The sequence below is a fragment of the Ochotona curzoniae genome, unplaced genomic scaffold (genome assembly GCF_017591425.1).
Source record: "Ochotona curzoniae isolate NIBS_2020 unplaced genomic scaffold, NIBS_Ocur_1.0 contig_523, whole genome shotgun sequence".
In the NCBI taxonomy this organism is placed as follows: Eukaryota; Metazoa; Chordata; class Mammalia; order Lagomorpha; family Ochotonidae; genus Ochotona; species Ochotona curzoniae.
In genome coordinates this window covers 9,927,219-9,953,886 of record NW_024466459.1, presented here as the reverse complement: position 1 = coordinate 9,953,886, position 26,668 = coordinate 9,927,219, and the positions used below count along the sequence as shown (strand labels likewise).

Below are 26,668 nucleotides of genomic sequence, written 5' to 3'. Positions count from 1 at the left end.
GAGGAAATGAGTGGTCAGCCAGAGTGGGGCTCTGGCCTGGGGCTATCTGAGCTGCCTTGTCCAAAGCCCTTCCCATGCCTCCTGTCCCTTCAGGGCCTGCTCCTCCTCCTGCTTCTGAGGCCCTAGAGCCTCCTGCAGGCTAGGGAGATGGGTGGGACCAGATAAGCTGCTCTCCTTATAGCTGCCCCAGCTTGCAGGGCACAGTTCCCCAGCTCAGGTCTGGATTGACAGTGCCTAGGGCAGTTGGTGATTCTGTCCAATGTACCTAGCACCCACTACTATGTTTAACACATCACCCATCACCATCTACTTCACCAGTAAAATATTTACCGTGTCAGCCACCTGGAGGGAGACCCTTGCCTCAAGATCACAGAGCCCAGGGAGTGTGAAAAAAGAAACATTGTAGGGCTGTCCCTGTGGTATATTGGGTAAAAACATTACATGTGGCACTAGCATCCCACATGGGAACTGAGTCCCAGCATCTCCACTTTGATACAGACTCCTGCTTATGTGCCTGGGAAAGCAGCAGAGGATGGTCCAAGTCCTTGGGACCCTGCACCCATGTGAAAGACCTGGATGAGACTCGAGGCTCCTGGCTCCTGGCTTTGGATTGGCTCAGCTCTGGCCATTTTAACCATCTTGTGAGTTAACTAGCAGATGGGAAATCTCTCTCTCTTTCATCCGCCCCTTTCTCTATAACTCTATCTTGCAAATGAATACACATCTTGATCCTTCAATCACAGGTTTTGTCTACAGCATCTACCCCTTCCTGAAGCCTCTGTGGCCGAACCGCAACGCCTTCCTGTGGCCTTCCCAGCTGCCTTTGGCCTTCTGAATAATGCCCCTCCCTGCAAGCAGGACCGCTTCGACGAGGCCTACACACGTTGGAGGAACATCTGCTTTGTCCCAGAGCCCGCTGAGAAGAGCCATGTCCCCATGACCAGAGCTGAGGCAGGGTCTCCAATGCCACCTGCCTGCCTCCCAGAGGGTGCTCCCAGCCCGTCAAGGGCCCTGCCAGCCAAGTCTCCCTGCCAGGCCACGGGTTCCTCTGCGGGTGAGGACTGAGGCTGCGCTTATTTGGAGGCTGGATCTCACAGCTGCCCTGTGACTCCCTCCTAATCCAAAGCCATGGCTGGGGTGTCTGCTGAGCCCCAGGCACTGTAAGCAGAGGCAGGCCCCACATCAGCAGCTGGCTGAGAGTCCCATAGGAACCATACAGGTCCAAAGCTGCCCAGTGGCTCAGCTCCTAAACCTGGTGGTTCTAGAAAGCCACCAGGTGCTGCAGGAAGCTTTCGCCAAGTAAGAAGGATGGAGTTCAAATGTTTTGACCATAAAGTGACCAGAGTGACATATATGGAACATCACATGATGGACACAGCTCTCCAAACATCACTGTGGTCAACTTTCATGCATCAGTTAACAAAAGGCAACAAATGGTGAAACTTGCTTTATGATCAGAGTCTGGCATGATGCCTCAATGGTTAAATCCTTGCCTTGCACGTGCCAGTTCATGTGCCAGCAGCCCCACTTCCCATCCAGCTCCCTGTTTGCGGTCTGGGAAAGCAGTCGAGGATGGCCCAAGTTCTTGAGACCCTGCACTGCATGGGAGGTCTGGAAGAAGCTCCTGGCTCCCTGCTCGGATCATCTCAGCTCTAGCTGTGGCGACATTTGGGGAGTGAATCAGCAAAGTAGACAGTCTTTCTCTCTGCTCTTGCCTCCCTATCAATCTGATCTGCCTTTCCAACAAAATAAATAAATTTAAATAATAATGATAACACTAATAATCATGAGCAGAGCCCCAGCCTCAGCCTTCAGCCCCACGCCACCTTCTTTCTAAGAACGCACTTAAACCATCGACTGACTCTCCACTATGAACGAGGAGGACTTGCATTTTCTCATAAAGCTTGTGTACTTTATTAACGCCTGGCACAATGACCATGGAAGTCCCTGCAGTCCTTGCAGTCCCCACTGCTCTCCAACCTCCGGTTCCCTGTACACCCACCGACCTTGGCCTTGACCTTGACCCCCATCCTCTGCTTGAGCTCCTCTTGCTGCTTTCTTGAAGCCTTTCTCTCCTCAGTCGGATCTTGCAAGTCGACGTTTAGTTTCACTCTATTTTTTTCTAATAATCCAAGGAATTATGAGCAACCAAGCTGTAAACGTTCCATCACAGAGGGAGTTCAGAGTCCACACAAGAAGATGCCCTGTGCTGTGCTCCTGCACACTGTGTTCCAATTTCCTTCTCAAACCCTGGCTCCTTCTCAAGGTCAGGGCACTGATGACTGTGTGCTGCTGGGAGGCCTGAGAACACCCGACCCCTTTCCTGGGCACCACCCCCCCCCGTGATGGGCAGCCCATTTGAGCCTATCTCCATCCTCCACGCTGTGTTACTGTGCAATACTCCAGGTGTGGGTCCTTGGCATCACTCTCACCCCTGGGACACCATGTGTCTTCTCGGGGCAGGCTGGAGGATAGGTTGCAATCCAACTGAATCATTCTCATGTTTGGGTTAGTCCTACTCTTCGGGAACAGCCAGCGTGCAGACATGGAGTCTCCAGTCTCCTGTGCCTGGTTTTGTCCGTGCATACATCTTTATATCGAGTTCATTCACTCCTGCTTTGTGCTCGTCTCTCATTCTCAGCTGTGCCTCCCTGAATTCCCGAGGCCACGGTCACTTCCTAATGGAAAGATTCTGTCTTCATTGAAGGTCTTTCAGTCTGGTCGGGAACAGCGGCTGCTAGTTCCCACTGGGCAGGCTCTGCCTGCCACTCAGGGCTTCTCCACCACATGCTCACCCAGAGGACAGCCCCGAGAGTGCCCAGGAGCAGGGGCAGCTTCAGGAAGATCGGGAGCAGGAACAAGTTCAGGGAGTGGTCACTGCTGAGCCAAGACCTGCCAGGGACACCATGACAGCAAATGAGCTGTTTACTGGGGCAGAGATCTTCCTGCAGTCCCTGGGTCTAGCCCCTCGCTTCTAGTAGCTACATGAGGGCAAGCTCAGGACCTATGAGACCAGCCCCTGGAAGGGCACAGCCATGGACTGCAGGCCAGGCCTCAGGTCCCCTTGGCACCTGACATGCTTAGCCTGACGGTCATGGTCCTCTCCCTCTGCCTGGTCTTCATCCCAGCTGGGCCATGGGAGTCACTGTCCCCTGTGCCTCTAGCCTTGGTTTCTGCTGCCTCCTTCCCCGGGGGCTCTCTTCACGACTCCCCGACCCCTGGGCTGACCTGGCTTTCAGGTATTGCCACACCTTGGAAGGTTTCGGGGTCAGTGTGCTCAGGAGTGAATTAACTAATTCTTAGCGACCCCCAACCCCTGACACCCGCCATTCTCTATCTGCTTCCCACGATCCCCTCTTTCTCTCCTTCCTTCCCTGCTCCTATCTCACAAGTCAGAACTTGAACAGAACTTGCTCCTGGAAGGTGTAGGAGAGGTTGCCTGGCAGGCCAGGGACCAAAACTTCCCACCCTTAGACATGCCCGATGCAAGCTCTCCTCTCTCTGGACCTCCGGCCGGCTGACTCCCAGCTGTAAAAATCACAGCCATGTGTTTACACAAAAGAATTAGGGGTGTAGACAGGATTTAAAGGAATCTCTCCCCCAAGCAAGGGTGGAGTTCTTTAGACTCATTTGTAGAACTTAAGCTGAAGTGAACAGATGGGATGGAGGCAGTAGAGTGGGAAGTTACCCACTCTGCCCAGCCAATCCAGGGGAAAGGAGCCAGAGAGTGGGGTGTCTGCCTCTGGGGATGCACACAGCAAGCTGTGATGCAATGAAACCAGTGAGTGGATACTGGTTGACCAGTAGTAGGCTGGTGACACTGGACTGGCACCATATGCCTTCTGCCAAACAGGGAGAACAAGGAAGCTGAGCTCACAGCTGGCACCTGCCCACTGCAGGCTCTAGACCTCCTGGGTACTGGGGAAGGCTGGGCTCAGGCAGGAAGGAGTCTGCCAATCCATTCAGGTTTGACCTGCAGCCTTGTCCTCAAAGGCAAATGGACAAAGAGGCCTCAGAGGGGCTAAAGGGTCCCAGCCTGAGCGTTGCCATGCTCACGATCAAAAGTCCAGGCTGCCCAGTTAAATTGAAAGTTCAGATGAACAATGTGTGTCTTTTCAAGAGGAAGAATGTCCCATGGAAGATTTATGCTACAAAAATGCATTCAGGGTCAGCTGCGTTTCCAATTGCACCTTCGAGCAACCCTCCTAAGGGCAAAGCCTCAGGGCCAGCCTGGTGGGCAAGGGGTTCGGGGCCAACTGCACATACCTGGTAGGAGGCACGTGTTGGCCCCCCGAGGTCTCCGTGACTGGAGGTGTGGGAGACAGATCTGTTGTGGTTTTCATTCCTGGGGTGAAACATACAAAGCAGGTGATGGTCCATGGCCTCTGTGGGCAGCTGGCTCTGGGTGTGGCCCCAGAGCCTATCCTGCTAGATGAAGCTCTGGCTAGCCTCCAGAGCCCCATTTTGATTCTGCTCTGAAGCCAAACCATGTGTGTGTTGGGTCAGAAATCTGGAAGGAAGAGCACCAAGGTGCCAGCTTGCCATCACCAGGCACACACACTAGAGGGTGCGTCCCTGCCCGCAGACTGTGATAGCTCTTTCTGACCCTCAACCACCTAGCTGAGGCTAGCCCCTTGCCACCTGTTCCAAACTGGTGCATCCCACTGGGCTGGCTGCCTTGTCCCTGAGTCTCTTGTGCTGGACCCAGGCTTTCCAGCCCCCAGGGTTGGGCCAGGCTGGGGAGAGGGGCAGCCCCGTAACTGCACCTGTGCTCTTCCCACCATGGGCCCCTCCTAGTCCTTAACAGCTTTGTGACTTCTCCATCCCTACCCACCCCCCCCCCGGGGGAGGGGCATGCACGGGGTAAGGACATCCTGTCAGGAATCTCAAGGCCCAGCTTCCCCTGCCTTGCCAATTCCTGCTGCATCAGACTCTACTCATCCCAGTGGGGCTTAGACACTCAGCTAGCCTCTGGAATGTTCTGAAGGTAAGACATCACAACTTCCTTTCCTGGTACAATCACACTGCAAGCCAGGGAACCCCTCAACTCCCTGCTCAGTTTCATGTTGGAATTGCAACCAGCACCAGATGAAGAAGTAAACTCTCAGGACTGGCAATGTGGCATAGTGGATTAAGCCACTGCCTGCAATGCTGGCATCCATATGAGCATAGGTTCAAGTCCCAGCTGTTCCATTTCCCATATAGCTCCCTGCTAGTGCACCTGGGAAGGCAGCAGAGGATCTGAATGCTTGGTCCCTGCCTGCCACATGGGAGACCAGATGGAGTTCCTGACTCCGACTTCTGTCTGCCCAGCCTTGGCCCTGCCTGCCCCCAGATGTGATCATCTGGGTGGTGAACCAGTGGATGGGTGATCTATGTTTCTCTCTCTGTAACTCTGTCTTTCTAATGAATAAGCTTTTAGAAAGAAAGAAAGAGAGAGAGAGAAAGAAAGAAAGGCAGAAGGAAAGAAAGGCAGAAAGACTTTACTAGCAGATGACTTGATTATCTATAAGGAAAGTCCTTGAAATCTCTCTCTCTCTCTCTCTCTCTGTCTGTCTTTCACTCTCTCTCACACACACACATACACACAGTTACATACACACACAGACTTTTATAAACTGTTTGGAAACAGTGTGAGCCCTCAAGGCTTGCTTTCCACAAGTTGCAGCACCGTGTGTGTGACTGCTCCATGCTGTGCCCCAGGGAGCACGAGTCTCATCAGTTTGGCTCATGGGAACAGGTGTAGTGCTGCTCCTGGGGAGAACTGGGCCCTGCTCCAATAAAGGGGTCGGGTGGCACTTGCACAGGCCCAGGGGTTCTCTCAGCTGCATGAACTGACCAGGATACTCTTGCACAAGGCTAGGGGCCCCCTCTGGAGTCTGTGGAGTGCCCCTCTTTGCAACTCATGCTGATACCAAGTCCTGTGACCATCTCCATATCCCCAGATTCCAGCTCATGTCCCCCCAATCCAAGAGCCTACCAGGATCCCCCTGAACCCTCTCTCAGAGTCTCCACCCAAGGGCAAGCTGGATGCCCAGCTTTCTGCCCTCCTGTGGATCAACCATTTGCCATTCAAGTCCCACAAACACTCAGCATCTCAATTTCCAATCTTGTATTTCCTAGCATGAGGGCAAGAGGACAAATGTATCCCTGGTGCTCTACTGATCCAAAAGCATAGCCACTCTCAGTCCCTGGGTCTCGGCACACATACTCACATTCCCGCCTGTGAACATAGACTCGGGACAAAGGAAGAGAAGATGGTGTCGGAAACCTCCACCATCAGCTTGGTGGTCATGTGGCACCTGAGAAGTGTTCTTACCTGAATCAACAATCACTTTAACTTGCACGCCAGGGTCAGCTCCCACTCTCTCCATCCCACACCAGTAAGTGCCAGCGTCATCTTTACGGAGCTGCTCCATGGTCACGGTGAACATGCGACTTCTGTGATGATCCCTGATGGATACACGGCCCTGCCGTACCTCTTGCTCTGACCCAGTGGTAATGATGAGAATCTTGCAGTGACTCCATGCAGCTCCCCGACACCAGTACTTCTTGTATGTCTCCCATCCTCGGCCATAATGACACTGCACAGACAGGTTGCCCCGCTCTGGGCCTCTCACTGTTTCTGGACCTGAGGTAGGCTCCCTGGCATTAGAGCTGCCTGCAAAACACAGATCCATGCGCCTGTCACCTCCCACCTGCAAGGTGGTGGTGGGCGTGGCTCCCACACGTGAGTTCCCCATGGAGTAGGACAGAACAGGATGGCAGGAGTGCACCTGCCCTGAGACCAGCCCTTCTGCAGTGCCCTGTGCCCCAGCCACCAGGAGGATATCTTGTCAGGCGTTGTTATAGCTCTCAACAGCAACTCAAACATCACTCTGAGCAATTTGCCCTCCCCACATCCCCAGGTCCCTCTCACCTGCGGGTTTCAGAGAAGGTCTCTGGGTTCTGCTGTTTGTGTGGGCCAGGTCAGGAGAGAAGGAAGTAGCAGAGGGACCTTCTCCACAGCATAGGAACGTGGCCTCTATTCTCCTACCAAATGGGGTGGGGTGGTGCAGATGCTGAGGTTAGGCATGGGCCTAGGAACCAGGACCCATAACCCCAAGTACTCCCAATGGCATGAAAACACAGAAGAGCCAGTGCACCCCAAGTGCACCAACTGGCATGAAGCCAAGATGGAGGCCACATGTGCCCCCCAAGTGCAGCCACTAGCAAGAACACACAGACAGAGACCACATGTGTACCCCAAGTCCAACCAGCACTTCTGAATGCCGTCTCCCACAGGCAGGCAGCCCATGGGCAGGCAGTGCCATACACCCAACAACCCAGGCCCTCTAGTTTGCAGTCTCGGAGCCCTCGTTCCAAACTGTTCTCAGAGGTTTCTAAGAGAGAGGAAATGTCGCCCTGAGCCCAAAGAGATGGTGGCCACGTGTGAAGCCCTTTGATCTCTCCATCACACGCAAGTCACATCCATGCAGAGCCTATGAACATGACCTATTTTACAGAAAAGGGGGAGGTTCTGTGCAGGCGACATTAAGAGAAAACAGTGATTAGAGAGCCACACAGACACGCTGGAGGCCACGTGACACACAGGGGGACCCACAGCAGCACCTCCAGGAGCTCCCACTCTAGTCATGAGATCTCACTCACTGCCCGTCATCAGACCCCCACACTAGGCTCCAAGCTCCAGGGGCCGCTCCACAGCCATGTCCCCAAAGTGCAGGATACACCCTCTGTGTAGAAGCTAACTCAGTGAGATGGCACCATGCCTTATGAGGTAAAGCTCTCATGTGCAGTGCCAACATCCCATATGGGCACTAGATGGAGTCCTAGCTGCTGCACTCTCAATTCAGCTCCCTACTTATGCACAAGCAGAGGATGCTCAGAGCCTTGGGACCTTGTACCAACATGGGAACGCCAGAAAAAGCTCCTGGCTCCTGGCTTCAGATTGACTATTCTCGTCATTGTAGCACTTGAGGAGTGAATCAGTGGGTGGAAGAGATTTCTCTCTCTCTTCTCTCTATAACTTTGCCTTTCCAGGAAAAAAAAATCATCTTTACAAAAATTTTTAATAAAATAAGTAAATGAAGAGCTGAACATAGTGGGATGAATGAACAAACCTACCAGCAAAACCATCATTTCACCAAGCTCTAGCATGAAGGCCCGAGGCAGCAGGCAACCCTAGGCAGCCCCACCCTCTGTAAGGATCAGAGTCTGGGAGCAAATGCTGGCTGGGGCCTGACACTGCAGAGGGCACCCTCACTGGAGGAGTCCCCAGCTGACACTGCAGAGGGCACTCTCACTGGAGGAGGCCCCAGCTGACACTGCAGAGGGCACCCTCACTGGAGGGGTCCCCAGCTGGCTTACCTGCCTTCCCCCGAGTGGCGGGACACGGTCGAGGAGCCATGGTTCTTTCTCCTGATGGCTGGTGCTGTAGAAATGATTGTGGTGGAGGTGACGGTGGTGGGTGACGTGGTCAGCACAGTAGTGGGTGCTTGGTACATTGGACACGGTCACCTACTGCTCTTGGCATTGCAACCCCACACCTAACCCTGCACCCAGCTCTGAGCTGGGGAAATGTGAGCTGCCCGCAGTGGCGGGCAGCTGAGGAGAGCAGCTTAGCCTGGCCCCACCCATGTCCCTAGCCTGCAGGAGGCTCTAGGGCCTCAGAAGCAGGAGGAGGAGCAGGCCCTGACGGGACAGGAGGCATGGGGAGGGCTTTGGACAAGGCAGCTCAGATAGCCCCAGGCCAGAGCCCCACTCCAGTTGACCACTCAAGCAGGGCTTTGAGGACCAGGGCAAAGCAGACCCATGACATACCTACCCCTTACCTGGGTCAACGATCACTTTAACTTGCACGCCAGGGTCAGATCCTGAACTCTTAATCCCACACCAGTAAATGTCAGCATCATCTTCACGGAGCTGCTCCATGGTCACAGTGAACGTGCGACTTCTGTGATTATCCCTGATGGTCACACGGCCCTGCCGAATCCTCTGCTCTGACCCGGGGGCAATGATGAGGATCTCGCAGTGACTCCATGCAGCTCCCCGACACCAGTACTTGTGGTATGTCTCCCATCCTTTGTCATAATGACACCGCACAGACAGGTTACCCCGCCCTCGGCCTCTCACTGTTCCTGGACCTGAGATAGGCTCCCTGGCATTAGAGCTGCCTGCAAAACACAGATCCATGCGCCTGTCACCTCCCACCTGCAAGGTGGTGGTGGGCGTGGCTCCCACACGTGAGTTCCCCATGGAGTAGGACAGAACAGGATGGCAGGAGTGCACCTGCCCTGAGACCAGCCCTTCTGCAGTGCCCTGTGCCCCAGCCACCAGGAGGATATCTTGTCAGGCGTTGTTATAGCTCTCAACAGCAACTCAAACATCACTCTGAGCAATTTGCCCTCCCCACATCCCCAGGGTCCCTCTCACCTGCGGGTTTCAGAGAAGGTCTCTGGGTTCTGCTGTTTGTGTGGGCCAGGTCAGGAGAGAAGGAAGTAGCAGAGGGACCTTCTCCACAGCATAGGAACATGGCCTCTATTCTCCTACCAAATGGGGTGGGGTGGTGCAGATGCTGAGGTTAGGCATGGGCCTAGGAACCAGGACCCATAACCCCAAATACTCCCAATGGCATGAAAACACAGAAGAGCCAGTGCACCCCAAGTGCACCAACTGGCATGAAGCCAAGATGGAGGCCACATGTGCCCCCCCAAGTGCAGCCACTAGCAAGAACACACAGACAGAGACCACATGTGTACCCCAAGTCCAACCAGCACTTCTGAATGCCGTCTCCCACAGGCAGGCAGCCCATGGGCAGGCAGTGCCATACACCCAACAACCCAGGCCCTCTAGTTTGCAGTCTCGGAGCCCTCGTTCCAAACTGTTCTCAGAGGTTTCTAAGAGAGAGGAAATGTCGCCCTGAGCCCAAAGAGATGGTGGCCACGTGTGAAGCCCTTTGATCTCTCCATCACACGCAAGTCACATCCATGCAGAGCCTATGAACATGACCTATTTTACAGAAAAGGGGGAGGTTCTGTGCAGGCGACATTAAGAGAAAACAGTGATTAGAGAGCCACACAGACACACTGGAGGCCACGTGACACACAGGGGGACCCACAGCAGCACCTCCAGGAGCTCCCACTCTAGTCATGAGATCTCACTCACTGCCCGTCATCAGACCCCCACACTAGGCTCCAAGCTCCAGGGGACGCTCCACAGCCATGTCCCCAAAGTGCAGGATACACCCTCTGTGTAGAAGCTAACTCAGTGAGATGGCACCATGCCTTATGAAGTAAAGCTCTCATGTGCAGTGCCAACATCCCATATGGGCACTAGATGGAGTCCTAGCTGCTGCACTCTCAATTCAGCTCCCTACTTATGCACAAGCAGAGGATGCTCAGAGCCTTGGGACCTTGTACCAACATGGGAACGCCAGAAAAAGCTCCTGGCTCCTGGCTTCAGATTGACTATTCTCGTCATTGTAGCACTTGAGGAGTGAATCAGTGGGTGGAAGAGATTTCTCTCTCTCTTCTCTCTATAACTTTGCCTTTCCAGGAAAAAAAAAATCATCTTTACAAAAATTTTTAATAAAATAAGTAAATGAAGAGCTGAACATAGTGGGATGAATGAACAAACCTACCAGCAAAACCATCATTTCACCAAGCTCTAGCATGAAGGCCCGAGGCAGCAGGCAACCCTAGGCAGCCCCACCCTCTAAAAGGATCGGAGTCTGGGAGCAAATGCTGGCTGGGGCCTGACACTGCAGAGGGCACCCTCACTGGAGGAGTCCCCAGCTGACACTGCAGAGGGCACCCTCACTGGAGGGGTCCCCAGCTGGCTTACCTGCCTTCCCCCGAGTGGCGGGACATGGTCGAGGAGCTGTAGGTCTCTCTCCAGGTGCTTGAAAGAGGCGTTGACACTGTGTTTGGCACTACAGATGTGTTCGTGGTGGAGGTGACGGTGGTGGGTGACGTGGTCAGCACAGTAGTGGGTGCTTGGTACATTGGACACGGTCACCTACTGCTCTTGGCATTGCAACCCCACACCTAACCCTGCACCCAGCTCTGAGCTGGGGAAATGTGAGCTGCCCAAGGTGGAGGGCAGCTGAGCGCAGTGGCTTAGCCTGGCCCCACCCATCTCCCTAGCCTGCAGGAGGCTCTAGGGCCTCAGAAGCAGGAGGAGGAGCAGGCCCTGACGGGACAGGAGGCATGGGGAGGGCTTTGGACAAGGCAGCTCAGATAGCCCCAGGCCAGAGCCCCACTCTAGCAGACCACTCAAGCAGGGCTTTGAGGACCAGGGCAAAGCAGACCCATGACATACCTGCCCCTTACCTGGGTCAACGATCACTTTAACTTGCACACCAGGGTCAGCCCAGAATGTCTCCATCCCACACCAGTAAATGTCAGCATCATCTTCACGGAGCTGCTCCATGGTCACAGTGAACGTGCGACTTCTGTGATTATCCCTGATGGTCACACGGCCCTGCCGTACCTCTTGCTCTGACCCAGTGGTAATGATGAGGATCTCGCAGTGACTCCACGCAGCTCCCCGACACCAGTACTTATAGTATGTCTCCCATCCTTCGTCATAATGACACCACACAGACAGGTTGCCCCGCTCTGGGCCTCTCACTGTTCCTGGACCTGTGATACCTTCCCTGGCACCAGAGCTGCCTGCAAAACACAGATCCATGCGCCTGTCACCTCCACCCATTACACAGTGACTGGGTCCCTAATGCCCGTGGAGAAGGACAATCAGAATGGCAGAAGTGCACTTTTCCAAGACCAGCCCTTCTGTGGTTCCCTATGTCCCAGCCACCAGGAGATTCCCTAAAAACACAACTGCACACTCACAGTGCTCAGGGCCCACCACAGTGAGGGGAGATGCAGGCTTCTATTTGCCAAGAGACTCTCAAGTTCATGTTGAAAGATTGAGTTCTACAGGTGGCCTTGGTTTTGATCTGTCCTGGAACCCTTACAAGTCTGGAAATTGTCAAGTTAGGCAGTCCCTGCCTTCCTGTGAGTGTGTTAATGAAAGTGTCCACCTCTGTGTCTTGATATGCTGCGTTTGGCTACCAACTCGTCATCGTTGTTTTCATGAACCCTGTTTGGATGAAATCTTGAGGCTGCTTCAGGGCCCTCCCAATCCAGAGGCCCCGACCCTCTCCATTTCAACAGGTCTACATTACCAGCTGAGGCAGTCACTGGGCCACAAGCCAAGTCTGATTTCCATGAGGACTGCAGAAAAACAACAAAGCTACCCACACCCCTGAGAAGAAAGATGAGTGTTTGAGTTTGGGAACAATTCTTTGCACCAAGAAGGAAAGATAACATTAAGGGAGATCGTTAAGAAAAAAGAATGCAAAAAAACCAGATGTGACCAGCTATAAAAATATGGTTGGATGGTGCTGTGCTATATCGCCTTAAGCTGCTGCTTACAATCCCAGCATTTCACATGGGTGCTGGTTCAAGTCCTGACTACTCCACCTTCAATGTTACCTGCTAATATAGGTCTGGGGAAAGCAGCCGAGGATGGCCCAAGAGCTTGGGCCCCTCATCCACATGGGATGCCTGAAGGAAGTTCTTGACCCCTCAATTCTCACTTTGGGTTAGCCCAGCTCTGGAAGTTGTGGTCATTTGGCAAGTTACCCAGCAGACAGAAGATTTTTCTATGTCACTTCTTTAGTCTGTGTCGCTCTGCCTTTCAAATAAAACACTCATTAAAAATAATACATGGAAAATAAATATCAGGATATGTTGTTGTGGTACAGTAGGCTAAGCCAGCACTTGCAATGCAGGTTTGGATCCTGGCTGCTCTGTTTCTGATCGGGCTCCTTGCTGATGCACCTGGAAAGGCAGCAAATGATGGTCCTTGGTCCTTGAGCCTTGGACACTGCCACCAGGCTCCTGGCTTCAGCCTGACCGTTTGGGAAGTGAGCAGGTGGGGAGAAGATTTCGCTCTGACCCTCCATCTCTCTCTGTCACTCTTTCAAATAAACAACTCTTTACAAACACTGAGGAAGGAAACAAAAACTTGATCAAGAATAGAATTATCACAAAAATGGATCTGCTTACAGACCAGGTTAAAAATGCATCAAGATGCAACACACTTTAACACAAAGGCAGCATTACCCAACAGAACTCAAGTGACACAGCCAGAGCTGTATTCAAAGTTACTTCTCAGAAAATATTTGCCCATTTCCCCAGAAATGCAAATACACAGTGAGTGCGTCACACAGTCTCAGAACTGCCCGTTGCTCTAGCAGTGTGCACGAGCCTCGGCGCTCCATCGAGGAGAGTTTATGACAGCTCTGCTATTGAAGGTCAGGGTCCAGCATATGCCTGGCTCTGGGGAGGCCTTCTGATAGCACCTCAGCTGGCAGAGGTGTCTGCTGGTAGGCAGCAGGGTGGTATGTCAGTGGGCAGGGTGTCTGGCAGAGCAGGTGGCCAGAGCGAGGAAGGAGTGGGCTGCTCTCTGGATGGGAGCTGCCCTCACAGGAGCCACCTCAGCAGGCTCAGAATGGCATCAATGCAGCTCAACAGTGCTGCCCACAACCTCACCACCTCCCTGAGCACCAGAAAGTGCTTAAAGGCTCCACCACCTCAGCACTGCCACCCTGGGGGCCGAGCTTCCAACACCCTGTAAGGCAGGATGGTGCGGGATGAGGGAGTGGCAGTTTACAACCAGAATATATCCAAACCACAGCACCTGGCCATTCTACTCCTAGGCACACACCAAAAGAATGGAAAACTTGTGCTACTGCAGACAGGTGTGCAATGAGATGGAGAGATTGTTGACAATCTCCAAAATCGGCAGCAGCAGCTCAACAGACGGCCAGATACACAGCAGGTGGTCTGTTGGCAGTGGAATAGTGCACAGCATAACCATGAATGAGGTGCTGGCTCAGGCTGTGACATTAACAGACCTTGAAAATGTCATGCTGAGTGGAGGATCCCAGACTGGGAAGAGGGCACATGTGGCAGGAGTCAAGTGCATTCACGCGACATTTCCAGAACAGGGCACTCCAAAGAGATGAGACAGTGGAAGGGGATGCCACGGGCTGGTGTCAGGGGAGGAGAGGGCCCACTGCTGGGTCTGGAATTCTTTTTGAGGAGATGACCACATCATGGAGTGAGACGGGAGATTGCTGCTCAGCTTCGTTAGTACACTAACGGCCACTGCACTCTCGGAGGAGGGAACTGTGCGGCAGCACGTGCGTGACACCTCTGCTTCCAGAAGCAGACAGAAATGCTTTCTTCACCTTCGACTTGCTCAGTTACTGTCTGAAAGGCAGGCGGATAGCACAGTGTCTTAGAGAAGATGGCAAGTGGCAATCCCAGGGAGGTAAGAGGAAGTGATCAGAGGAATGAGAAATGAGAGACACAGAACGAAAACATGAACATAAACATGACACTGGCCAGTTACATGTGAGAAGCAGGAAGCAATCAGAAAGGAAGGGCAGCCAGGAAGTAGAAAGCTGCTTGTGCAAGGATTCAAACCACACTAACAATCACATGAACCAGATGGTGACTCCCGTGGGTCAGCCCACACTAACCATCACAGGGAGGCAGATAGAGACCCCAGTGGGTCAACCCACACTAACCATCACAGGGAGCCAGATAGAGACCCCAGTGGGTCAACCCACACTAACCATCACAGGGAGCCAGATAGAGACCTCAGTGGGTCAACCCACACTAGCCATCACAGGGAGCCAGAATGAGACCCCAGAGGGTCAGCCCACACCAGCCATCCACAGGGAGCAAGAAAGAGTGCCCACGGCCGTGCACACCGACCAGCACAGGGCCCAAGACTGTGTCCCCAGCAGAGGCTGGGAAATTAATGAGAAGCCCTAAGCACACCAAATTTCTTTACGCAAAGCCCAACTTCCTCACCCTGAGACATTCCCACCCATTCCCACACTGGGTCATTTGGTGAGGCCCGGATGTGGGCTCCTTGTCCTTGCACTCGCTGAGGTCATCGGTGACACTGCTAACAGTTTAGGAGGACAGCAGAGCTGACTAGGTGCTCCTGAACCCCTCAACCCTCTGCTGCCCAGGAAGTCCAGTGTGATTGTCCATACCCCACTTTGCAAAGCAGCACCACTTTCCTGAGCATGTGTGCTAAGAGGACCAGCCCGCCCTGGTGGGCTGTGGACACCCTTCCCCAGCACAGCCATGTGGCTTATGCCCACATCTGATGTCCAGGCAGGGCTGAGAGTGCCGTGTGGAGCCGTTTTTACCATGGTGGTGGAGCTGTGGCTTTAGACTGAGGTTGTCCTCGGATCACAGCCACTATTGTAGATTCTCCTTTCCTGCCTGGCACAGTGCCCTCTGCTGCTTCACTCTCTCACTGCCTGTCCTGAGCCAGTTACACACTAGTGTAATGCACACTGCTGCCAGTCTTGTTGCTGGATTTAAACTCTGGTCAGGGGACACCCAGACTCCCTTCACCTTCACTGCTGACGGCCTTACACACCTGACTGGGATCCCTTGGGGTGGTGTCCAAATTCCCTGCCATGGGCCCCATGCCACCTTCCCCTTGATGCTGTCCTCTGGTACATGGTGGCACCCAGTACCCTCTAAACCACAGCTGTGCCACCTGGCCCCCTTGCCCCTTACACGGAGTTAGAGCTCATGTGCTTGGCCAAGGGCAGCTCTTGCATTGAGGTTCTGGGGGACCACAGCACAGGGGAATGCTCTGTCTCTGACGGTCAGCATCCCATCCACTTCCTGGGGCAACACGTGGGCTGTGCTCAGTGGGGTCAGGCTCTGGCGGTGTCTCCTCTGGCTGCCTGGCCTCCTCTTCCTCACTTCTTGGTCCTTGTCCTCATTAACTAAAGAAGAAAGCCATCTAACCTGACTGCAGGTGGATCCACCTGACACGCCGACACCCCTGGAAGCAGACGGGTCTAACCTTGTCGGGGACATGCAGGCACCGTGTTTAAGCCATGAGCCTCAGTCAGGGGTGATTCTGCCCGTGGTCTTTGGAAGAGACTGCAGATGTTTTTTTTGATTCTGAGAGAAGGAAGAGGACCAGCCCAGTAAATCAGAGTAACTTCCCCAAAAGAAGGGGCCAAGCAGAGGGTGGCATTCTGGACAAAATGTCCAAGCAGGACACAAAAGGTCAGCATCCCAAGCAGATACCAGCGTGCATCCACATTTTCCGGGGACTTGACCGTGATCTCAGCTGCAGGTTTCGATGGGGGCCTATCAGAAGCTGCTGCAGGTTTGAGGGAAATCCCCGCAGACCCCCTCTGTCCATCTCCCCGTGTCGGGGGCATGGAGGGGCTTGCCTGCCCGTCTTGTGCTGCCTGAGGAAGATGCCTTCTTCTCCACCTGCTGAGTCTGCCACCACTGCTTCCACACTTAAACTTGAATGCAGGGAGTGGAAATACTGAGCCTGGATTTTCCTCTCTGATGCAGAAGTGGCCCTCAGGCGGAGTAGCCAGGTGATCTTGTTAAACCGAAAGCAGGTGTACCCATCCTGTTCACGTCTTCATCAGCTTGGCCTCCATGTGCAATGTCATTGTGACCCCAAAACCAGAATTGGATCCCCACCCAGCATGATATTGTTGGACATGGTTGACATGATGTCATGAGGATGGGACTCGTAGGGTAGGGACAGGGATTGTCTTATGAGAGACACGCTGTAACCCCCTCTATCCATCTCCCAACCTCCCGACTCCCAGCAAAGAGGTCACGTGAGGCCATGGTGCAAAGGTGGATCCCTCTGGACCCTGAATCCTGGGCAGCTTGACCTCAGACATCTTCCTGCAGAACCACGAGAAGCAGAGACTCCTCTGACCTTTCATGACTCCAAGGTGAAGACCCCAGGAGCACGCTGGCCTCCCACCCCCTGAACCCAACTCCCCGGGAACACTTTGTGCAGGTGGCACTTCCTGTCAGCAAACATTGTGTCTCCTGTGCCAGAGTGTTTGATCAGGCAATGGGTGACTCGCATAGTTATTTGAGGTCCCACAATTAACGTCCCAAACACAGACTCTGACTTCCACCCCGAGCCCTGGTACCCTAGTTCCTCCAGGTGTGAGGGGAGCACTCACCTGGGAGGAAGAGCAGGAGCAGAGTGGGAGGCAGCCACATGGTCCTGACCCCCGTCCTCGGTGACCAGCACCCGATCCTTCCAGGAGACAAGCTCTGGGTGAATGCCTGGGCCTGATCTCTCCTTGGGGCCTCTGCCATGCACTTCCTGCTCTGTGAGCAGCCACTTCTCAGTTTGACATATTAGGACAGAAGGGTGTTGCCTTTGGAGTAGATGGTCAGGGCGTGAGTTGCATATTGGGTGAAATCTTCTGTATTTATAACCAAGAGAGAAGATCCTGACCAGGGTAGGTTCACACTCGGATGTGCACCTCAGAGCAGGAGGGAGGACTGAGGGGCAGGGCTCTGCCACAGCTAACAGGGGACCCCATGAGCAGGTGGAAGAGCTCCAGCCATGGACCGTGGGCTCTACCCTGAAGAAAGGCACACACAGCTCACTCCAGCCTGGCTGCAGGAGAAGTTGCCCCAACTCCCTCCAGGCACTGCCACCCTCACTCTGCCTCCATCCTCCCCTGCTTTCCTGGTCTGTCTGAGGGTGGGAACTCTAGTGTCTATGGCTTTGCACGAGACCCATTAGGGTCCTCTTCCATTTGGGGAACAAGAAACGACAGAATGTGTCTGAACGAATGTCTCACTGTGCACGAATCAGTAAGCGAGTGGAAGTTCCCATTTCTTGACAGTACTCCAGATCATGGCGGCCTGAGCACTCCACTAAGACATCCCCACTGGTATTTCTGAGTGTACCTAGACCCAAGGAGACCCTCCTGCGGGTCTCCTTGCCCAAGCCCAGGGCAGGGCCACCATGGACCCAGTGGCTCACCACTGGAGTTGAGACCAAAGTGGTGATGGAGCATCTTGTGCCCCAGCTGTCCAGCCTCTTGCCATGAGGTCTACCCAGCCAGCTTGTCCAAAGCTTGTTGAAGCAGTAGAAGTGGAAGAAAGTCCAGGACAGATGTATGGGTATCCAGGGAACACTCACTCTTGACTCTCAGAGGGGATTTGGGGTAGGGATGGCATGATGTGGGGACACTGAAGTGTGGAGAGCCCAGAGTGGGAAGCCTGGAGCTGCTTCAGCATGCCCCCTTGGAGACTAACTCTGCTCTGGTCTCTCCTGGCAGAAGCAGTTATAGCCCACCCAGGCTGCAGAGAAGGGGATGCGAACCCCAACCTTTAATGGAAGGGGAGTCAGGGGAATTTTCAGTAGTGGTTATCAGCCGCATGACAGACTCTCAAGTGGGGGTCTCCATTTCTCCTCTAAGAACAGCAAGGTGCACAAGGGGGACGCCATCTGTGGACCCAATCACAAGGCAGACAGCAGGACTGGCTCTGCCCTGAAGCTCTGGGTGGGCGCTGGCCCATACCTTGTCCCTGCAGGTCCATCTGTGCACCTTTGAGGGCCAAAGCCCCTGCCTGCTGGGGACACCATATGGCCCCAGGCAGAGCCACCAGCTCAGATCTCCGGTCTTCAGGTAGAGGTGGCCAATAATAACACTCAGGACTGGAACAGGTGTGTTTGGCTCATGGTACTGTTTTTAAACAGGGTTTATGGCTTACATGTTAATACAAAAAAATTCCCCTTCTGCATTCTCTTTTGAAGCAGTGGAAACGCTGTAGCGCAGGGTGCCACTGGGTCACGTGGTGACAGCTGACTGGTGGCTGTTCTCAGAGGGGACCACGAGGCTCCATTCCTCCCACGCCCTCACTCCCCACTGTTCGGAAAGTGTCACAGAACAAAAACAAGATGGGGAGCAGACTCACAGCCAAATTGAATCTATTTGAGTTCAATTAAAAGAGGCCACCAGCTACCAACGTGTGGACAGAAGCACATTGCAGAGGCCCGGTTACACATAGATAGATGGACAGATGATAGACAGATGATAGATAGATAGACTGACTTTTAAGATTCGGGCCTGTTCTGAGGGATGAGGGAATTCAGGTAAGTGGGGAGGTTAGAGGTTAGAATACTTTTTGTGAGCATTTTCAACCTTGATAAAGTTTTGCCCGCGAGGCAGGCTGAAGGGAATGCAGGAAGGCCCGGCTGGTCTCACAGACACGCAGTGTGTCCGTTCCTGAGGAGGCTGTGCTTGCTCGTTGCTTGGGGAAGTCAGATGGTTGTACAGCCAAATACAGACGGCCAGGACGGTCTTACTGAAGTGCGCTGCGAAGGTCGCAGAGGAGACAGCGTTTGGGAATTCAACGGCGGCGGGAGCCAGACTTGTGTCCTTGCCCCATCACCCAGCACCACCATGTACGCCCCTGCAGACTGTCCCTTCTACCATGTCCCTGACTGCTTTCCCAGGCCACAATCAGGGAGCTGGATGGGAAGTGGAATAGCCGGGACATGAACCGGTGTCCATATGGAATCCTGGAGCATGCAAAGTGAGGATTTAGCTGGTAGGCTATCTCACAGGGCCCACCTGGTCCACATTTCTAGTAGCAGCTTGGATGGAGCTAGGCAAATCAGGAGTGATTCCTCCAGAGGTCACACCAGCCCAGGGTGGGTGGACAGTCAAGAAGAGTTGGGTTGGCATTGTGGCATGTAGGTCAAACCTCTGCCTGTGGTGCCAGCATCTCATATGGGTACTGAGTCAAGTCTCAGTTGCTCCACTTTAAATCCAGCTCCCTGCTAATATGCCTGGAAAAGCAGCAGAAGACATGGTTCAAATGCCTGGGGCCCTGCACCCACGTGGGAGACCCAGATGAAGCTCCTGGCTTCAGCTTGGTCCAGCACTTGCTCTTTCTCTCTCTCTCCCTTTCAAACAAATAAAACTAAATCTTTGAAAGAAAAGAAAAGTGGATGAGTGGTGTTGTCTGTACCTAAATCTTGAGGACTGAGCAAGAAAAGAGAAAGCACCCTCCCCACCTCCTCTCCTACCCTCCCCCAGCCCCAGCAAAGGCTGAGTGTGGAGCCCAGAGCAGGACAAAGAGAGAACTGGAGAGTGGGGTTCAGGCCAAGATGGATCATGGCCCCTTCGTGCCTCCTCAGCAAGGAGAGCCCGGCTCTTCCTGCAGCTGCCTGCCAGGAGGCCTGCACCAGGCCTTCACCTGGCGGGGCTGGGGTTCTCCATTCTGCCCCTCCCCATGTGCTCTCACCATCCTTGCCACCTGCTGGGCACTGTGTGATCTCAACAAGGCTTGGGAAACAGGCACCGCCTTCCCACGTCCTCTCCTAAGATGATCAGAATTTCTAGGAAGCACGGCCCCACTGCTCCCCAAACCCCATCCCAACCTGCCTGGTCCTGCTCCCTGCTTCCCTGCACCCCAACTAACAGCCACATATTGGAGTCATCCTGAGAGACCAGAACCCTCCATGTAGTGCATCAATTAAATACAAATCCAAGCAACACCTGAGGAGCACCATCCAGTAACCCCTCCCGGGTCCAATGGCTGGCAGGTGGCAGTCCTGGGGTTGGAGTGCATGCCATCTGACTCCACAGCCCTGAGTCATCCTGAAGATCCACTCAGCTTCTGAGCGTGTGGGTCCCTGCAGGATCCTCAGAGCTGACACAGCCAGCGTCACTTCGCTGGGAGCAGCCCGGGGCTGGGAGTCATTGTTTCTCAGGGAAAGGCTGAAGTCCAGGCCAGCCAGGTGATGATGCAGCCAAGGCTCAGCAGGAAGGTCACCTTGAGCGAGACCAGGAACATGCAGCTGATGTACATCCAGAGCAGCCTGAGAGGGAAAACAAAGTCAGAGAGAGGCAGTGGCCACTGGCCAGCCAGGAGTCCCTGATGCACCACCCTCTGCCTCTGAGCCCCAAGCTTGGGACCGGAGTGCAGAAAGCTGGTGGTGGCTCCTTGTGATGGCTCTGCTAAGTGGCCCTCGAAGGGAGAACAGAGAGAGAAAGGCCAACAGCTAGGGACAAGGATGAGCTGTCTCCACGGGGTGAGCAGGGATGACCGCCTTGCTTGGGTGTTCCCCATGGTAACGCAGCAAGGTGGCGCTGTTGTCACACTTATAACTGGCTGTGCTTTCTGAAAATGCCTCCAGCAATGGATCTGGTCTGTCCAGTCTGTGTTCCCGGAGGCAAAGTCTGGTCCCTCTCCCTCTGGACCTGGCAACTTTGCAGCTACGCAGAGAGAACACAGTGGAAGACCTACAAATAAGACTCTCCACCTGGCTCTCCCTGTCACCCATGATCCCAGCCGCCAAGTTGCAAGCACCCACATGCCTTCCAGCCAACAGCCTCACCAATGCCAGGTGAGTGAGCTCCAGACAGTGTCATGAAGAGCTCTGGGGACATCCAGCTAAGGCCCCAGTCATCCTGCAGTGCAAACAAGTTGTCACTGCTATGGCCCAGTCCAAATCCTGACTGCAGAATCCACGCACGTGATCCCTGAGTGCCATGTGCCACTCAGCTTTGACATAAGGCAACTGTGACAATGGGACCAACGCTCATCCTGTCAGTGAGGAAACTGAGCCTTAGGTTGCTTGCCCAGGTCCCCAGGCTGCCAGGAAAACACGGAAACTGGGACAGGAGTCCAAATGGTGGGCAGGAGCCCCTCACGCTTAGCTGAGAGGGAAGTAGAGCAGAGGGCTGAGAAGGAGGATGGGATGGGGGGCCCAGGGCTCTGGGGAGGACCTGGAGTCAGCAGTAGGGCATCACACTAGAGTCAGGATTGACCCCGGCCTCAGGATTGACTCCTGTGGACTTCCAGGATGCATTAGGAACTGTGGTAAGAACTCCGTTTATCTTACCAAGTGGGATGTCCAGGGTTGGACATGGGACTGGCGGGCATACTGGAGCCCATGGTTTCCAGGGTCCTCGTTGCTGTTGTTGTGGGGCCTGTGGGTCAGGGAACAGGTTAGTCTCCACCCTGCTCAGAATCTGCAGTTCTCACAAAGCCACCACCGTACTTCCCAAGGGACCCCAGGAGGGAAGTGGGGGCAGATAGAGATGGGTCCCTGGACAGTGCACAGGCCAGTGAGCAGGGGTCATGGCACTGCTGCTCTCAGCAGTTCCCAAGTTATCAGGTGGGCAGCAGTGTCCCTTAGCAGGAGCTGCTGGGAGAAGAAAATGCTAGCCCTCCAGAAAAGCCCCCAAGAGGTTCTGGCACATTCTGGCCCTGCAGGGATGGTGGGAGCCCCAGGAACTCCCCAGGGGCAGGCCCAGCATCCCCCCGCCCCTCAACCCTCTACACGAGATCAAGTATGGAAAAACAAAAACTGCTGGTATGAACCAGTCCATGTCCCAGTGGGCCAAAGTGAGAAAGTAACAGGTGTGGTTTATATGCTAAGCCAGGGCTATGAAGGGTCGGGAGGCGAGGACTGGGGCACCCCAGGGAAGCCAGGATGAATTACACCTTTTCAACACCAACTATCCATTCACAGAGGGCCCTCCTCTGGGTCTGGACCTGGAGCAGTCCCTGGACAGGCCATCTGGTCCCCACCTTGGATCCCATGTACCTCCTGTGTTACGCCGCTCAGCTCCTACCCAGAAGTGAGCAACCCTGAGCTCCAGGACCCCAGAGCCTTCCTCTCCTCCTCACCCCCATCTTGAGGAATGCAACAGCTGTCCCCTCTGCTAGCTCACACAAGCAGGGTCAAGACTGGAGATGTCACAGATCCCCCCGCCTTCACTTTCCCGCAGGTTACACCTCTATGCACACCCAGGTGTGCTCCTTGCCCTATTCATGGCAGCCAGTCCAGGAGAAAAAGCTGGATCCGCCCTCAGCAAGGGGGCTGGGAACCTGTTCCCGTTCCAGGCAAAGGGAGGAGAGGAGAGATTACCTGGGAGAACAGCCACCATCACTGGGGCCTGGGGGACATGCTTGGGTGAGTCCACTCCACACCAGTAAGTGTCTGCGTCTCCCGTCTCCAGGCTCGTCATGCTGACGATGAAATGGTGCCCCCACGGCCTGTCCTGGAGGGTCACTCGGCCACGCCTCGCCTCCTCCTTCGCTGGCTGCGCTGTCTCAATGACCCGGACACAGTCCATCCAGTTGGCCCCTCGGCACCAGAACTTCCTGGGGCCTTCCTCTCCTACCTTGTACCTGCATGTTATCATCAGCGTGCTCCCCACCGTGCCCTCTAAAACCTTGGGGGTGCCCAGGGTGAGACAGCCTGAAAAACGCAAGAGACACAGACTTAGCCAGGGTGGCACGGGATCCAACGCCTGTGCCACTGACAGGGGAACGGGGAGCAGTGACCTTGGCTCACATGTTCCTGGCTACCCCACACCGGAAGCACTCCCTCCCTGCACAAACCCAGGCCTGCGTCAATGGCTGACTTGCCTGCTGGTTCTGGGAGCAGGAGAAATCTCCAGCTACTTCCAGGTAGACCCAGAAAAACTATTCTTTCTGGGCCCAGCATGATGGCTCAATTGGTTGATCTTCCCCCCCCCCCCAAGTGCCAGGATTCCACATGGGCACCAATTTGTATCCTGGCTGCTCTACTATCTATCTGTCCTCCTGCTTGTGGCCTGGGAAAGACAGCCCCAAGTGCTTGGAACCCTGCGCCCAAGAGGGACCTGAAAGAAGCTTCTGGCTCAGCTCTAGCCATCCTGACCATTTGGGGAGTGAACCAGTGAGCAGAGAGAGGGTTTTTTCCTTCTTTCTTTCTCTTTTTTTCTAAAAGCTTTATTTTATTTTTATTGGAAAGGTAGATCAGATTTACTGAGAAAAGGAGATACAGAGAGAAGGATCCTCTTGCTGGTTCACTTCCCAAGTGGCTGTAAAGCTGGAGTTGAGCCAATCCAAAGCCAGGAGCCAGGAACTTCTTCCAGGTCTCCCATGTGGGTGTAAGATCCCAAGGTCTTGGGCCATTCTCTACTGCTTTCCTGGAATGTAAGCAGGGAGCTGGATGGGAGATGGAGCAGCCAGGACACAAATGGGCACCCATAGGAGATCCCGATGCGTACAAGGCATATATACACACATACACACATAGACACACACACACATACAGACACGAGAGTGCCTCACAAATCCACAGGAAAATAAACAGAAGATTATGGTTAAAAAAAAAAAACACACCCTGAAATCCATGCCTAGTTTTTCCACAATTCGCATTTTTCATGGAATTGCGAAGACCATTTACATGCCTGGGAATATTTTTTGAGGGGAGGCATTAAAACGAACTTCTCATTTTTTAAATTCCATCCCACTGCCTGCTGAAATGTCCTCGCCCTCATGCCTTCACAGACCCTCCTGCACACCCCTCTCTCCCGGATCAGTCGTGGGGAGCTCTGGGTGGCCCGCCTTCCCGCCTGCTTTTCACTTCTTTGCCATCTCTCACTGTTTAGCTGGGGATGAGAGACATCTGCGCAAGGCCCAGCTCCTTGGTGATATGAACAGACACAATTTGGGGTTCAGGAGGGACCTGCACTGCCCTCCTCAGCTCTTCTGGGGTGTCACCCTCACTTACCCATGCATACACCCTCTAACTGCCCTAGGGCAACATGCGTTAGGGTCGGTGGCGCTTGGAGCTGGAAGATGGAGTTAACAGGGCTATCTAGGAGTAATAGGCAAGAATTCCTTAGAGAGAGAAGGATGAAGCTGCAGACCCCAAATTCTATGAACCCCACAGTTGTCCTCCAGTCTTCAGCAGGCTGGGGAGCAGGTTTCCCTCGGTCCAGGGCTATCAGGTGGATATAGAGAGGAAATGAGGAGATGGGAAGGGACTAAGGCCTCCTGGGCAGGGGCTGAAGTATGCACATCACCTTCACTCAGGCCCCACCTTGTCCTGGCCCGCCCATCCCTCAGGTCCCCTCACCCTGGCCCGCCCAGTATCACTCAGGTCCCCTCACCCTGGCCCGCCCAGTATCACTCAGGTCCTCCTCACCCTGGCCCGCCCAGTATCACTCAGGTCCTCCTCACCCTGGCCAGCCCAGTATCCCATTCCACACACAGAAGTCCCATAGGCTTTATGCTCTCGGTGGAGAAAAGGCTGAGATGGGGCCGGATCTCCCAAGGATAACTTTTTGCCTCTGTCCGTTGAGGAGGAGGATATGGGAGAGGCAGACGGGGCATTTTCGAAATTTCTGCAGCCTCTGCATATCCTCTCCAGCCTCTCCGTCCCCGAGCTCAGCAGACAAGACCTCCCAAGCCGCACTCACCTGGGAGGCAGAGGAGGAGGAAGGCACTGCCCAGCTGCATGGTCTCTGAGCACATCGACCGAGGGACGGGCACACGGGCCTCCGCCCCGCACTCCGGAGCCAGCTGGTCCCCATCCTTGCTTCTCCTTTTGCTTTCCTCCTTCACTTCCTGTTCTTGTTGTCATTTCACTTCTTGGTTTTTCAGAAAAAGTGGTTCCCTGTGCAAAAAAGAAGAAGAAGGAGGAGGAGGAGGGAATTCCTGGGAGGCTTCTCAAAGCAGGGTACAGAGGAAGTCCAGTAAAGACCCTCAGGGGTGGGGTGAGCCACATGGCAATGGTAAATACGGTGAACAGATGTTCCTGTGAATTTTGTCTTTCCTGTTTTATTTTATTTTTTAGAACAAGTTTTACATTTGATCCCACAAGGACTCCCTGTGGTTGTACCTGGGATAATCCCACTATGCACTGGGTGTTTTCTGTCTCTTCCAGGCGCTGGCAGCCACCCTCCAGAGCGATTTTAGACCCTTGTCGTCCAGCACCATCTCGGTTAGCAGCCAGGAAACTGAAAACTCACAGCTGAGGAGCTCGACCAACGTTGGTCTGTGTGTTGAGCCCTAAGGCAAGGCTAAGGCAGGGACTTGGGCCTCACTCAGGGCCTGCCACTCCCACCGCAGTCACTGCCACGTGTTCCTTGGGGACTGGCTGACTCAGCAGATGAACCCCCTCACCTCTTTGAATCTCTAATCCTGCAGCAGTGGGCTGTGGTTCTGGCTTCTCCCAGGATGCTCAGCTCCTGGGCTCTGGGCCTTAGCCTCCCACCTCAGGATGCCCCGCTCAGCAGCATCTGGCTTTCAACATTCCCACACCTTTGTTTCCAATGTGTGCAACTTTTTTTTTTTTTTTTTTTTTTGCTATTCCAATTGGTTCTTCATTTGTTAAAACTTGATCTTCACTCTTTTTTCTTTAAAGATTGATTTATTGGAAAGTCAGATTTACAGAGAGAGAGAGAGACAGAAAGAAAGATCTTCCATCTGCTGATTCACGCTCCAAGTGGCCACAATGGTCAGAACTGAGCTGATCCAAAGCCAGGAGCCAAGAGCTTCTTCTGGGTGTCCCACTTAAGTGCAGGGTCCCAAGGCTTTGGGCCGTCCTTGACTGCTTTCCCAGGCCACAGCCAGGGAGCTGGATGGGAAATAGAACAGCTTGGATTAGAACCGATGCCCAGATAGGATCCCAGTGCATGCAAGGCAAGGACTTTAGCCACTAGGCTACCTCACCAGGTTCTCCCCCACCTTTTTTAGTGATTTATTTATTTGGTAAGGGTCTAAGCATGTAAACCATCTTCCCATTGTCTTCCAGAAGTGAGGCAGTCAGGCCTTGAACCGGGGTTCATATACATCACGCTGTGTGCCACGCAAGCCCCTGGGTGTTCACACTTCACATGCAGTTACTGCCTAGACGTGGCAGTGGGTGGCCATCCGGCATAGCAGTCGAGGCATTTGTTGCACATCCACTCTTGACCCCAGCCTCCTGCCAAAGCAGACCCTGCAAGTAACAGGTGACAAGCCACACAGCTGAG

The 26,668-nt window shown here is 54.0% G+C and overlaps 2 protein-coding genes across 3 annotated transcripts in view; both read right to left on the bottom strand.

Moving 5' to 3' along the window:
* Positions 1-1,890: 1,890 nt before the first annotated feature.
* Positions 1,891-26,668, bottom strand: part of CD300LF (CD300 molecule like family member f) — a 74,943-nt gene continuing 50,165 nt past the window's right edge. The window contains exons 1-10 of one of the 2 annotated variants that reach the window (XM_040989712.1): positions 17,060-17,225; positions 11,331-11,672; positions 10,843-10,993; positions 9,433-9,545; positions 8,832-9,173; positions 8,368-8,431; positions 6,920-7,032; positions 6,320-6,661; positions 4,267-4,345; positions 1,891-2,892 (exon numbers count right to left, since the gene is read on the bottom strand). In XM_040989712.1, coding sequence (XP_040845646.1) covers positions 2,679-2,892; positions 4,267-4,345; positions 6,320-6,661; positions 6,920-7,032; positions 8,368-8,431; positions 8,832-9,173; positions 9,433-9,545; positions 10,843-10,993; positions 11,331-11,672; positions 17,060-17,198 — 1,899 coding nt within the window. In that variant the 5' untranslated portion in view covers positions 17,199-17,225 and the 3' untranslated portion in view covers positions 1,891-2,678. Of the gene's footprint in view, positions 2,893-4,266; positions 4,346-6,319; positions 6,662-6,919; positions 7,033-8,367; positions 8,432-8,831; positions 9,174-9,432; positions 9,546-10,842; positions 10,994-11,330; positions 11,673-17,059; positions 17,226-26,668 lie in introns of those variants that run through there. The other variant, XM_040989713.1, reaches the window with a different exon arrangement.
* On the bottom strand, positions 20,296-25,161 carry LOC121162594 (CMRF35-like molecule 6). Its single transcript, XM_040989727.1, has 4 exons — positions 25,112-25,161; positions 22,786-23,118; positions 21,754-21,841; positions 20,296-20,727 (listed from the first exon to the last, which is right to left on the bottom strand). Exons 1-4 carry the CDS (start codon positions 25,149-25,151, stop codon positions 20,616-20,618), a joined length of 573 nt encoding a protein of 190 aa, XP_040845661.1. The 5' UTR covers positions 25,152-25,161; the 3' UTR covers positions 20,296-20,615.

Bases quoted from the DNA above. Each gene is read 5' to 3' on its own strand.
- LOC121162594 (XM_040989727.1), bottom strand. From the start codon at position 25,151: ATGCAGCTGGGCAGTGCCTTCCTCCTCCTCTGCCTCCCAG. The intron at 23,119-25,111 runs GTGAGTGCGGCT...TGCGTTTTTCAG, and splicing joins CCTCCTCCTCTGCCTCCCAG to GCTGTCTCACCCTGGGCACC. The intron at 20,728-21,753 runs GTAAGATAAACG...TTTCCCTCTCAG, and splicing joins AACCCTGGACATCCCACTTG to GCTGCTCTGGATGTACATCA.